This window comes from Dipodomys ordii, unplaced genomic scaffold, assembly GCF_000151885.1.
Source record: "Dipodomys ordii isolate 6190 unplaced genomic scaffold, Dord_2.0 Scaffold152, whole genome shotgun sequence".
NCBI classification, from domain to species: domain Eukaryota; kingdom Metazoa; phylum Chordata; class Mammalia; order Rodentia; family Heteromyidae; genus Dipodomys; species Dipodomys ordii.
Window position 1 is genome coordinate 5,711,227 of NW_012267368.1, and position 14,035 is coordinate 5,725,261.

General features: G+C 41.2%; 1 protein-coding gene across 1 annotated transcript in view; it reads left to right on the forward strand.

Moving 5' to 3' along the window:
* Positions 1-14,035, forward strand: part of Col19a1 (collagen, type XIX, alpha 1) — a 223,976-nt gene that overhangs the window by 35,020 nt on the left and 174,921 nt on the right. Inside the window, exons 4-6 of the mRNA XM_013032266.1 lie at positions 6,374-6,497; positions 8,115-8,390; positions 9,678-9,755. Of these exons, the coding sequence (XP_012887720.1) occupies positions 6,374-6,497; positions 8,115-8,390; positions 9,678-9,755 (478 nt within the window). The remainder of the gene's footprint in view (positions 1-6,373; positions 6,498-8,114; positions 8,391-9,677; positions 9,756-14,035) is intronic.

Genomic DNA, 14,035 nt, shown 5'->3' on the forward strand with positions numbered 1-14,035 from the left:
CATTTACTAAAGAGGTTGTCTTTCTTCCATTCTATTGTTTTAGCTCCCTTATCGAAGATTAGATGGCTATAGGTCTGTAGGTTCATTTCTGGGTTTTCAGTTCTATTCCATTGGTCCTGAGGTCTGTTCTTATGCCAATACCAAGCTGAGTAAAACTATTTTTTTAAATAGAGCTCCACACATACCGTAACAATTACTTTGTAAATAGCTATTCCATTTTAAGTGTATGGAGAGTCTACTGAAATAAGTAAATTTTCATTTGTAGTGCTTCACATCCTCTCTTAGTGATTCAGTGTTGAATTTGGTGTTGGTGGGAGTTACGGGTTTTGCGCCTATGATAATGGAAAAGAGTGAGTCTTTCCCAGTATCACAAAGCTCCTCATGTTACTTGGTGTTGGAACATGGCCTTTGGGGAAAGGAGTGGAGGGAGCAAGGTATGTAAGATTCTTTCTCATGCAGCTTCTTGAGAAACACAGGGCCAACTTCTAAATTATTTCAGAGGTTATTTCCCCCTCTGCCCTCCCCCCAAATTGAACTAGGATGGTTTTTTCTTTGCTTTTGGTACTGTGGTTTGAACTCTGGGATTCACTCATGCTTGCTAGGCAGGGATTCTACAATTTGAGCCACACTTCTGAGCCTTTTTGCTTTTACTTTGCAGTTAGAATCTTGTACTTTCCCCCCAAAGTTGGCTGAGACCCAATCTTTCTACCTGTACTTTCTGTGTACCTGGGTTTATAGACATGGGCCACAAGCTCAGCAGGTTTATTCATTGAGAAAGTATAGAAAGTATATATTTTTAAAAGATAATATAATTAAGAAAATATAAAGAAAATGAAACTTAACTCCAACATGAAGAGGGAGCATTCCACTGTTAATCTCTTGAGAACATTTATTTCTTGTCCTCGATCTCTGATTTGAACGTTGCCTTCTGCCGAACTGTTTGGTTTCATTTCAGGGAGGTCCGATTTTGATCCTCTACCACTTCCCCTATGATTGGTGCCTCTTCTTGCAGTGGGGTCTCAGAGCCTTTGGAATAATTAGGAATGACTTCAGTTTGACTTCATAACTTTTTTTTTTTTTTTTGTCGGTGTAGGGCTTGAACTCTGGCCTTGGGTGCTGTCCCTGCGCTCTTCAGCTCAAGGCAAGTGCTCTACCACTTGAGCCACAGCACCACTACCGGTTTTCTAGTGTTTTATTGGAGATAAGAATCTCACAGACTTTGATGCCGGGGCTGGCTTTGAACCGAGATCCTCAGATCTCGGCCTTCTGAGTGGTTAGAATTAAAGGCGTGAGCCACCGGGGCCTGGCTGACTTCATAACTTTTATGTAGTCGTGTGTGTGTGTGTGAATGTGTCAGTGTGAATGTTTACTGGAACTTAAACTGAGGATTAGGGTTTTCTTCCTTAGCTTTTTCTACTTCCAACTTTTTGCTGGTTAATTGAAGAGGCTCATAGACTTCCCTGCCTGGGCTGGCTTTGAATTATGATTCTCAGATATTAACCTCTTGAGCAGCTGAATGTGTGAGCCACCAGCACCTGGCCTCATTTTTAAATACTGATTTTTATATTGATCGTTGTTAGTTTCATATATTTGTGCCCTAATGTGTCCAAAAATATTCATAAAACTCATTAGTATGCAGAAAATAGACAGAAAATAAATGGTTAATCACATTTAAGTTTCACTGAGCCTAAGCTCTTCAAATGTAGGTTAACAATAACATATGTAGATAGATGATGATTGCATTTTAAGACATTGAACTAGAGTTAATGTGTTTAAAATTGAATAGAAGCAGAAAATACTCCATTGAGAACTTCGGTGTGTGCGTGTGCGTGCGTGGCTGCCTGTGCATGCACACATCTACATGAATTTGGAGAGTAAGGATCAACTGTATTTTTCTTAATGGGAGTATCACTGACGAAGCAATGGATACAGTTTCTTGTAGGAAATTACACTCCATTCAGAAACATTCAAGCATAGCTATCTTGGACATAGCAAGCTGTCATTCTATCTCTCTGTTAACAGAGGCCCTTTCTATTATAGAAACTTTGGCAAGACCTGGACAAATCCCTCTGTACTACATTGTGCTTGCATGGGACAAGCATGAAGCATGGTCAATAGGAGAAGAATTGTTTTACACTATATTTTTAGAGGTTAGAAATATTTCTTTAAAAATTAGCTTACCTAAGAAAGGAAAATATTTTTAAATTGAAAGCAAAATGCAAATCTCTGAAACAAATGGAAAGTTACAAGAATTTTATTCATAAACTTGGCTGAAGAAAAAATTCCCACTTTAAACACTGTTAAGTGATTTCAGTATATATTTTAAGCATAAAATTATTAACAATTAATAGTGGTTATATAACTAAATTGAAGTATATTTTCAGAGTAGAATTAGTCCAGATTGATGTTAATTAATAATTTATAAAATTGATGTTAATTAATAATTTTTGCTATAAAAGTACTCATGAGATACAAAATATTTTAAATGTTAAATGAGAAAGCACCACAAATATTGAGATTTGGTTGTGAAGTATTAAATGTGACTTTAAATCAGCTATCTTTTGCGTCAGGATGTCTTTCTCTGTTGCATCTCCGATCTCAGTCCCCAAGCTCGCAGCTGTGGGGAGCGGGTCCTGGGTTTTAGCCGGTCCTGTGGCCCTCAGGGGACACAGCCATCCCCACTTCAGTCTCCTGAGGAGTCGGGCCTTGGCATGGCTGTCCCCCTGCAGTGAAAACACGGGTGCAGGGCTGTATTTGTTCTTACATTGTGTTGCTGCAAAGCAGTGCAAATCAAGTGACTTAAAGTGATCATTTTTTGAAGGATTTCAGAAAAGCTTTTAAGCAATGGGAACTAGAGGCAAATGTTGAAATCATACTTCTCGAAATCTCCAGGTGACCTAGGTTTATCATGATCTAATGAATGATTATTTAAGAACTTTGTGCCACAGCGTGACCAGCAGGATTGATGGCTTTTTAGCATGTTTTCATTGATCTTGCAGCCCAGCACTTGGATAGATGTGAGAACTCACAGTCTAGCATCATTCTGGGGTTCAGGGTCAGGCTTGGGGGTCGCTGGGTGCCCCATTCCACAAGCTTCTCATTGTTCTACCCAATTAAGCTCCCTGGACACCCTTTTCTGCAGCTGGCTGCATACTGAGGGTAAACCCAGGGCCTTCAGCCCCTTTTCACCCTGGTTATTTTCAAGTCAGGCTCTCACTTTAGGCTTGGGCTGGCCTGGCCAGTGATTGTCCTGTGTGTCCTCATGTTGCTGGAGTGGCAGGTGTGTATTACCCCACAAGTCATTGTCACTCCCTGAGCCAGTATGGCAGGTGTGCATTATTATGCTTAGCCATTGGTCCCGATAGAGCGTTTACATTGTAATCTCCAGATCTCTTTCCCAAGTAGCTGACTGATGTCTTGAACCCCCATACTCATAATGCGGCTCTCATGTTAGCCCACAGGCTCTTCAAGGGTGGAACAGAGTGTACATAGGCTCTAGATTTTGTGGCACATTGAGTGGGGGTCAATTCCTGTATTAGGAATGGAAATAAAGTCTGAGAAATAACCCATGAAGAGGCAGCCATGGCAGAGAGAGGAGAAATTCTGGGTAAAGGACTGAGTTGTGGAAATCCACAGCAGGCACTAGGGCTCGGGAGGGAGGAGGAGATCCAGAGGTGTGGAGCTTCCAGAAGTTTGCATTCATCTGGAACTCATGACTGAGATTTTTAAAGCTTTTCTGTTCCATACCTTTTTGCTTCTGTCCTTTCCTCAGGCCTATCCAGTGTGTGTGTGCGTGTGTGTGTGTGCGTGTGTGTGTGTGCGTGTGTGTGTGTGCGTGTGTGTGTGTGTGTGTGTACACGTGTGCACACCTGGTGCAGTGTGCGTGTGTGCATCCATGTGTGTGCGTGTGTGCCAATACTGGGGCTCAAACTCAGGGTATCTTACTTTCACTTTTTCACTCAAGGCTGATGTACCACTTGAGACACATGTCTATCTCTGGGATTTTGCTGGTTAATTCAGATAAAAAGCTTACAGACTAATGCTTGGTAAGAAATGTACGCATTATCCTACCCATGTAATTGTAACCCCTCTGTACAGTATCTTCACAAATAAAATAAAATAAAATAAAAAAATGCAAAAAAAAAAAAGCTCACAGACTTTTCTGTTCAGGCTGCCTTCGAACTACATTCTCAGATCTTGGCCTCTTGAGTAGCTAGGATTACAGACAAGAGCACCAGTGCCTGGCTGTGCAAGATTCTTGTTAAACTGTCTGCTAATTGAAGGGTTTACTCCATGGATAGATGGTAGATTCTGTTTAGTCAATGAATCCTGTATACGAGCATGTGCCTCTGTGTGATTATAGGATTATAAGACCCACTCATGAGAGAGAACATGCATCTTTAGTCTGTGTGGGTCTGGCTTCTTTCGCTGTGGTATTTTCCAGATTCATCTGTTTTCTTGCAAGTGATGTAATTTTGTTCTTCCTGATGTAAAATTCTATCATCTATTTAGTAGGGATAGGCATGTCTGTATCTACATACCTTCATATCCTTACCTCCATCTCCATCCATCTCTGTCTCTGTCACTGTATCCATACATTGCTGAGCGTGTGTCTCTTGGCCTCCTGATCCCAGGGCCAGTGGGGATCTGAGAAGTATAACACACTGCATATCACCAATCCATAAGAGATCAAAATTCAAATAGCATTGTTTCTGCTAAGTGAATATATTTTTACACCATTGTAATATCGAACTATCATGAGGTCAGATCATCAGAAGTGGGGTGTGCTAGATACCTCTCTTTCTTTACAGACACATGTACACATATACATACACATGTTGCATATAAATACAACTTGTATGTGTGTGTGTATTCTCTAAGCAAGGAAACAAACTGGCACCTGATCTGCGCACAGCCTTCCTGTATCTCCCGCACGTGACTGTGGCTGACAGAGAGAGGAGAGTTCTGTGGGGCACGTGGCTGTTGTTTCCAATAGCTCATAATATCTGCAGAGTTTAGAGCAATATTCAAACTTAGAAATTACCATCTCAGCGTGTACATGATATTTTATATGTATATGTATGTATATATATATATATATATATATATATATAGAATACTATCTAGCTCTTTGTTTTCCAAAGAAAAGCAGGATTTCTGTTATCAAAAGATATAATAAAAATAAAATTAAAAGTCAGCTTAAAGATATGTCTCACTGTGAGGTAAATTTATGTATCCATATTGTGGACTTGTTTCCTGAGTTTCCTTATGTTCATACAGAGACCAGTACTGAGAAATGAGACTGAGGTAGAGGGATATTTGGACTGTCTTTTGGATTATATCTACTAACCAGATAAAAAGAATCTGTAAGACTTGTACAGGTCATTATGTTGAAACGAACTTTACAACTTTGGTGGGGGGGGCGCAGGGAGGATTGGGCGGGGAGGGGGGGGGGGGGAGGATGGGAAAGGATGAGAAGGGGAAACAAAGGAGGAGGCTACAACGCTTGATAAGAAATGTATTCATTATCTTGCCCATGTAATTGTAACCCCTCTGTACAGTATTTTCACAATAAAAAAAAGAATCTGTAAGAATGACAGTTCAAGCTAATATCTCTCTATTACATTTGGTGTCATCATGAATTAGTAGTAAGAAATCTTATTTGCAAGAGTTTTATATGATAAACTTCTTTGAAAATTTTGCATTATTTTTTAATCAGCAGTGTGTTTTGAAATTCAAATCCAGAAGGAGGCTTTCTGTCCAGGTAGATCATGACTGTTTGTCAGGCTGCAGTGAATGCTCAGATTTCTCCTGCTGGAACAGGCACTGAAGGAGAGAACATCACAATAGACTAGAGTCTCACCTCTTAGTGGTGTGTGTGTGTGTGTGTGTGTGTGTGTGTGTATACTGATGTAAGGGCTTGAACTTAGGTACTCATTTTTGCTCAAAGCCAGTGCTCTGTAACTTGAGCTACCACTCCACTTCTGGCTTTTGGTTGGTTAATTGAAGATGTGTCTCAGGGACTTTCCTGTCCAGGCTGGCTTTGAACTGTGATCCTCAGATCACATCCTCCCAAGTCACTAGGATTACAGGCCACCAGTACTTGGTTTTTGTCCCTTATTTTTATGTGTACCAAGCTCTAACACCATACCAGATGATCACAAAAAGGGAGAGGAGAATAAACATCACCTAAGAAATACAGGCATGGCTGCTTCGATATTTCTGTTGGCTGTATTGCTGTTACAATGAATAATAAATCATAAGCTCATGGAGAACAATGTGGCCAAGACGACACATTGCATGGAAGACCATGGTGCAAGTCTCTCCTTGCCATCTTCAGCCTCCTCACAGTAGCTCTTCGCTTTCCTCCCAGTAAGGTATTTCCAGAAGGCCTCCCGGAGGAATATGCTGTAGCAGCCGTGTTTCGTGTGCGGAGAAATACCAGGAAAGAGCGGTGGTTCCTCTGGCAGATTTTAAACCAGCAGAATGTGCCACAGGTAAGAAATTGGGAGAGCTGTACTGATGCACTCTGCGCCTCAGTTTGGGAGCCTGAATCTGAACATTGTGTGTTTGAGAGGACTCAGCGGGGATATGGCCATCTAACCATGGAGATGAGCTGGTAGATGGGATGGGCCAGATACCTTTTAGCTCTGTCTGAACACTCTGAACTACTCTTCTAAATGATTCTGTCCCTCACTAACAATACCACTTTGCAAGTGATTCATCATCAGTCCTTGGTGAATTATTATTATTTTTTTCTGTTGGTCATAGGGCTTGAACTCTGGGCCTGGGCACTGTCCTCAGCTCTTCAGCTCAAGGCATGTACTTTACCACTGGAGCCATAGTGCCACTTGTTTTCTGAGTGGTTTATTTGAGATAAGAGTCTCACAGACTTTCCTGCCCTGGCTGGCTTTGAACCATGATCCTCATATCTCAGCCTTCTGAGTAGCTAGGATTACAGGCATGAGCCACCGGGCTGGCTAGATATTCTTAATATTTAATTAAACATTTTTTTCCTTACCTGGCAGAATAAGAGACTTAAAAATCATAATCCCTGCCCTTATGGAGCACAGAGTGTAAGGGGAAGGTGTCTGGGAGAATGTTTATGCCATGAATGTAGGATTTAGGTGAGCATGAGCCAGAGCAGGGCAGGCCTGACAGGGGTGGGATGAGATGGGCAGGCTTGGCAGGGTGGGGTGTGAGGGGCAGGCCTGGCAAGTGTGGAGTATGAGGGGAATGCTTGGCAGGAGTGGGGTCTCTTGAGACGCAGGCCTGGCAGGGGTGGAGTGTGAGGGGCAGGCCTGGCAGGGGTGATATAAGGGGCAGGCATGGCAGGGGTGGGATGTGAGGGGCAGCTTAGCAGGGGTGAGGTCTCTGAGGGGCAAACCTGGCAGACGTAGGATCTCTGAGGATCAGCTTGGCAGGGGTGGGGTGTGAGGAGCAGTCCTGGCAGGGGTGGTGTCTCTCAGGGGCAGGTCTGGCAGGGGTGGGGTGTGAGGGGCAGGCCTGGCAGGGGTGGGGAGTCTAGGAAAGCTTGTGGAGGAAGGACATGTGGGCTGCTTTTAAAAGGATCTTAGAAATTACTTGCTACCATTATGCATTCATATTGCTCCTATGCAGAGTGTTGCAGGGCTCTTTTGTCTTTTAATACAGTTACAATTTTATAATGGGAAGATTGACCTGAGACTATGTCAACTTACATTAAATGTATTCTTTTCACCAGGCAAATCATTAAAAGGTCAAAAAAGTTCATGTCAGTTTATACAAAATAAAATCGTACCTTTATTATTTTTAAATTACTAGACTTTGACTCCTCGAGTTACCTAGATAGAATTATTTATGTATAAGTTTATGTTTGGGTGTGTACATAATATCAGTGAAGCAGTATAGTTTGAAATATGAATTGTAGTTTTTATATAAATTTGCATTTTCATTCTGAAAAGGAATATGATTGACATTTACCTGAGTGCCACACTTTTGAGCCATTTGAGGTTTGTGTTACCAAACTTAATAGACAGCATAAAACATTACTCAGTGCTTCAGTTAGGGTTCATGCATCAGTAATTTTGCATCATGACTCTTAAAACATTTACAGATAACTTTCCCATTTGCAGATTTCCATCACAGTTGATGGAGGGAAGAAGGTGCTAGAATTTATGTTTCGAGCTGCTGAAGGAGATACGTTGAACTACGTGTTTAAGAACCGGGAACTCCGCCCTCTGTTTGACCGCCAGTGGCACAAGCTGGGCATCAGTGTGCAGCCCCGTACCATCTCTGTCTACGTGGATTGCAGCCTGGTTGCAAGCCGCCAGACCAGTGTCCAAGCCACCACGGACCCGCGAGGAAGGACAGCCATTGCCTCCCGGGCTTCGGACGGCAGACCTGTGGATGTAAGTGACACTGGAGTTGTAAGTTAGGGCCTCGCATCTCTTCCCACCAGTGCTACATCCCTGCCCCTCTCAGCTCAGTATGCCATGTGTAAAGCATAACAATTCTTTTGCATGGCAGTACTGGGGCTGAAGCATGGGCTCGAGTTCCTTTAGCTTTTTTTATGCTCAGGGATGGTGCTTTACCACTTGAACCACAGATGCACTTCTGACTTTTTGCTGGTTGATTGGAGATAAAAGTCTTGGACTTTCCTACCTGGGCTGGCTTGGAGCTACAATCAGATCTCAGTTTCCTGAGTAGCTAGGATTACAGGCGTGAGCCTGTTGTCTTCTGTTTTGCCTCTTTTCTCTAGTCAGAAAGCAGAAAACAATGTGATAATTCCTTTCCATAAAAATAAGATTATTAGATGTAACATAGTAAAAATAAAAATATAACTCAAAACATAAGCTTTGTCTAAAAAAGACATATGTTTCAAATACACAGGGCTAGACAAAGATGAACTTAAAGGATTCCAGATTATCTGCTGTTTTCAATCAAGAACAATAGGCTATTTACTTACATTCAAAGTAGCAATTGCGTTGTATGGCAGGCCATTTTTCCATCCCTTATAATGGGTTTTCAGGATTCTGTTGAACAGAAATAGTCACTAAGTGTGTCAGTAATCATTTGGATGAGAAAAAATGGCTAGAAAGAACTCAGAGGAGAAGATCCTTTAAAAATCACATTTGCCTAGAAAACAAGTGAGATTATGTAAACTAGAAAGCCTGATGTTTTCCTGTGGGTAGAGTGACAGGAAAAATCCCTGAAAACGTGAGTCCAGGTCACTGATAGTAAATGTCCATGCCGTACCCCCTACCACTCACAGTGGGGTTTCATTGTAGAAACAGCATTGTGCACACATGGGCTTGAACTCAGGGTCTGGGCACTGTCCTTCAGCTTTTTTGCTCAAGGCTGGCATTCTACCACGTGAACTACAGCTCCACTCTGGCTTTGTGCTGGTTAATTGGACATAGGAGTCTCATGGACTTTTCTGCCCAGGGTGGCTTGGAATCTTGATTCTCAGATCCTTGCCTCCTGAGTAGCTGGGATTATAGGCGTGAGCCACTGGTGCCCAGCTTGCCAGTTATTACTTCTAAAGAACCTCTTTTGAAGGGTTTTTTTACATATATATGTATTATATACATTATATATATGTATATTTAAATACTTTCTCTTAGAGACAAGGCTGTTCTTTCTTCCTGTGATTCTCAGAGAAATTAATGTTGTGAATTATTATTTCTTTTTAATAGATAGAACTTCACCAACTTGTAATCCACTGCGACACAGACTTCTTAGCTCGAGACCTGTGCTGCAGGGACCCGGCTGCAGTAAGTTGACTGTATTGGAGTGGGGAGAGAAGAGAGCCGGTAGTCTTCAGGATGGTCTATCAGCTCTCATAGCATCTGAAGGAGCTGTAAGAGTAAATTTTTCCATGTAAAGAGGTACTCTTTGCACTTGCCTATAGTTTTCATGAGTTCAGCCCCAGAAATTGCAGTGAATTTTGGGGATGCAGTCCCCCACTTTGGACTCAGCAGAATGGAAGGAGGATCCATGTCTTTTTACCCCTTATTCTGAGAGCAACACCTCGCTCTGCCTCAGACACAAGTTCTCAGTTCAGGTTAGACCTTATTTTCACACAGTTCCCAAGCCTGTCACCCCACAGGTGGTATTGGCTGGTGTTCTCTAGAGAAAAATCGGTGAATAGTTTATCTGTGTGTGCATGTGTCTGTGTGTGTATCGTAACACAATATGTACAGCTGTGTAACTCATATGACTACCAAAGGGGACTTCTTAGGTAGGCATACACAATTGGAGTCTGGCTGGTTCAGCCATGCTTTGTGCACACTGGCAAGCCAGAAATCCAGAAGTTGCTTGCTCCAAGAAGCTGGAAAGCTCAGAACCAGGAGACAGTGGTGCATTTGTAGCTGGAGGCTTAAGGCTCTGCATTGAACAGTCTCAGTTGAAAGGCTGAGGAAATGGGTCTGATGCTAAGGGTGGTGACAGGTCAGGGGCCATGTGATGCCAGGGGTGTTGGCAGGCCAGGGGTCACGGTGGTAGTGGTGGCAGGCCAGGGACTGTGTGATGCCAGGGATGGTGGCAGGCCAGGGCCATGGTGGTGGTGGTGGCAGCACACACACCAGTGGGAAGCACATGCTGCACCCATTTGCCTGTCTTCTTCCTGTCAGTTTTGTTCCATCTGGACCCCAGCTGGCTGGACATGCAGCCCACAATCTGAACCCACCTTCCTGACATCAGTCATCTCCAAAGCCTGCAGACACAGCCCGGAGTAGATGACTAAATCTCCCGGTGTCTCTCAACCCTCTCAAGGTGCCAGCCACACTTCACGACACATCCAACCCGGCTAGTTTCCCCTTGCAACAGGTTGTTTTGTTTTTTTGTATTCTCATCCTTTTTTTCCTCTCCTCCTATTATTGTCAAAGTCTACTCTACCTCCTGTCTGGAATTTTGTGTCATCCCATCAACTCCTCTTCCATCTCTGTCATTTTCCTTGGTATCATTGCCAGAGTGAGTCCCTGCACCAGTGTTTCATGCATTCATCTAATTTCTTCAGCAAATATTCAGAATCACTGCAGTTCTCATCCCTATGCTAATGAACAGAACCAGAAGCATGGATATGCATTTTCTTCTCAATGCCATAGTTCATCTCTGAAGATAACAAAATATAAATCTAGCTCCTGAGCCTCCTTCTAGATATTCTCAACCCACTGTACAACTTATACTTTCTTGTGCCTAGATTTTATTCCCAGCAAAATAATGATTCAATACTTTCTATTGCTCTTCTGTGTGCTCTGATATTATTATGTATATTTGTTTTAAATTTACCCAAGTGAAATTTAGATGCAGTGAGGGAGGTTTCATATATATATATATATATATATATGTATATATATATATTCCTTTTGAGTTATTTTTGCATTTCTAGTGCTTCATTTTTAGCATGTAGCCAGAACATTGTTTCTTGATCTGTTGACTTGTCAACCACGGAAGGAAGTATGTTTGGAAGGGAGTAAGTCTTAGAAATTTAGCAAGAAGAACTGAGGAAAACTAAGAAGGAACAAGATGATGAGTTCTTTTTCTTTGGATCTTAGATTTCCTAGAAATTTTTCACTTGCGAGAAAATTACATAAAAATGTAATCAACAGCTTGTAATTCAAAAAAATGGAACACTTTTCTCCTGTACTTTGGGTTGAAGAATAAGAATAGACCAGCTGACACAAAGCATAGCTAAGTGTTTCAACTATGATACATTTTGTTTATGTAACTTGGCTGAATAGAGTCTTCTTCCTGGTTTGTGGCTCCCATTCCAAGTAAAATGAAAGTCAGCCAAATGCCTTTCCATAAATACCCAAAAAGATGACTCAGGATGCCAATCTACAGAGTGAAATACCAAGACTTCCTGGAGCCATACATTTAAATCCTGAAAGTATTATCTTTCCAAAACTTTCTTAATTTACTATGCTTACATGATATAATAGCTCTTAAGATAATAATTTTCTTTGATTGAAAAAAAGCTAAGATGCTTGATATATTTAAACATATTTTTGATTGACTATGCCCTGGATTATTACATAATAGACATTTCCAACCTGATTTATGATGAGCTATTTATGGTATTGGGTGATGGATTGGAGGAAGTGGTTCAGTAATTAAAAGCTGTCACATGACCTCATATGATATACATATTATTTTAAAAATAATATTTGGAGAGGATGATTACAGTTAAAATAGCTCGTTTGCAACTGAAAACTGAGTAAGGAAATATGTTGAATTGCTTTAGGAAAGCATGTAAGAGGAAGAAGGGAAGATGGTGAGATTGATCTGAGCATCTTGTAAACATGTGGGAATATAACCCCAACTCCCTCACCCCCTATGACAAAGGCAAGCTAGTTGAAAGTTAAAGAAGAATATTTGTGAGTTAATTGTAGAGCAGAAAGTAAATTAAGGCTTTATCCCAATGATGGAACAAAATAATCGAAGATTGTATTTTTCATGCTGACAATTTTTGGGGTGAGAATTAATCTTTATTCTATGATAGACAGGAAGCAAACACAGACCACATTTCACAAACGGAAATGTACCAGTAAGATGAGTCATTATGTAAGAGCCATTCAGTGCATTTGCTGCACCTCTTATATACCAACAGTATTAAGGTCTCTGTTTTGCTAAAGGTTTATAAAATTTTAGTAAATGTGATTAAAATTCTAACTTTATCCTGGAATTTCAAATCACATGCATTGTAGTGTTAACATTTAAAGTAGAAAGTAAATTAGGAATTTATCTTAACTGTAGAATAAAGGTGTATTTATTTTGAGATAAACTTTTGTGTGTCTGCCAGTAGTCGGATTTGAACTTAGGGCCCCCTGATTTTCATTCAAGGCTAGTGCTCTGCCACTTGAGCCACAGCTTCATGTTCAGCTTTTTGCTTGTTAACTGGATATAAGAGTCTCATGTACTTCTCTGCATAGGCTGGCTTTGAACCTGGCTCCTCAGATCTCAGCCTCCTGAGCAGCAAGGATCAGAGGTGTGAGACATAATGCCCAGTTCTTGATCATGATTCTTTACATCTATTATGATTTTTCACATCTATTAAACAGTCTCTTAAACAGTCAGGTTTCATGACTGTAGACATGAAAAGAATGAAGAGCAGACACAAAGAGAAGAACAACAACACTTGTTGAAAATAAATTACAAATGTGATTAAAAATTTAAAGGTTAGCCAGTGCCAGTGCCTGTGCCTCATGACTTGTAATCATAGCTACTGGGGAGGCTGAGATTTGAGGATCAAAGTTTGAAGCCAGCTAGGGTAGAAAGTCCATGAGACTCTTATCTCCAGTTAACCATCAAGAAAAAAAAGGCTGGGTGCCAGTGGCTCACACCTATAATCCTAGCTATTCAGGAGGCTGATAGCTGTTTAAAGCCAGCTCCAGCAGGAAAATCTGTGAGACTCTTTATCTCCAATACCACTCCCCCACACACCCTCCCCAAGCCAGAAAACCAGAAGTGGCACTGTGGCTCAAGTGGTAGAGTGCTAGTCTTGAGCTGAGGAGCTGAGGGATAGCACCCAGGCCCAGAATTCAAGCCCCATGACTGACAAAAAAAAAAAAAAACAGAAGAAGAAAGGTTAATTAAATATCCATCAACTCAAAACCAGAAGAGATTATGAGGGATGTGCCCTTACTTGTAGTTTTACTTTCATTGGGAATTTTGGAGGAGGTGGACCGATTTTTAATGAATTCTAACATAGTTTCAAACTAAATCCGGCATTTCCTCCTAAGTATTCAGGGCAAAAGGTTATCTGACTGAGAACTTCTGGGGTTTCACATGGATTGGATGAATTGTTTACTGATAATCTTACTTCATTTGAATATAGTCATTTTCTTTCTTTTTTTGTGGTGGTACTGTTATTTAAACTCATTGCTTCATGCTGCTTAGGCAGGTGCTCTACCACTTGAACCACACCTCCAACCCTTTTTGCTCTGGTTGTTTTTTTCTTTTTTTTATTTTTTATTGTGAAAATACTGTACAGAGGGGTTACAATTACATGGGCAAGATAGTGAGTACATTTCTTATCAAGCATTGTAGCCTC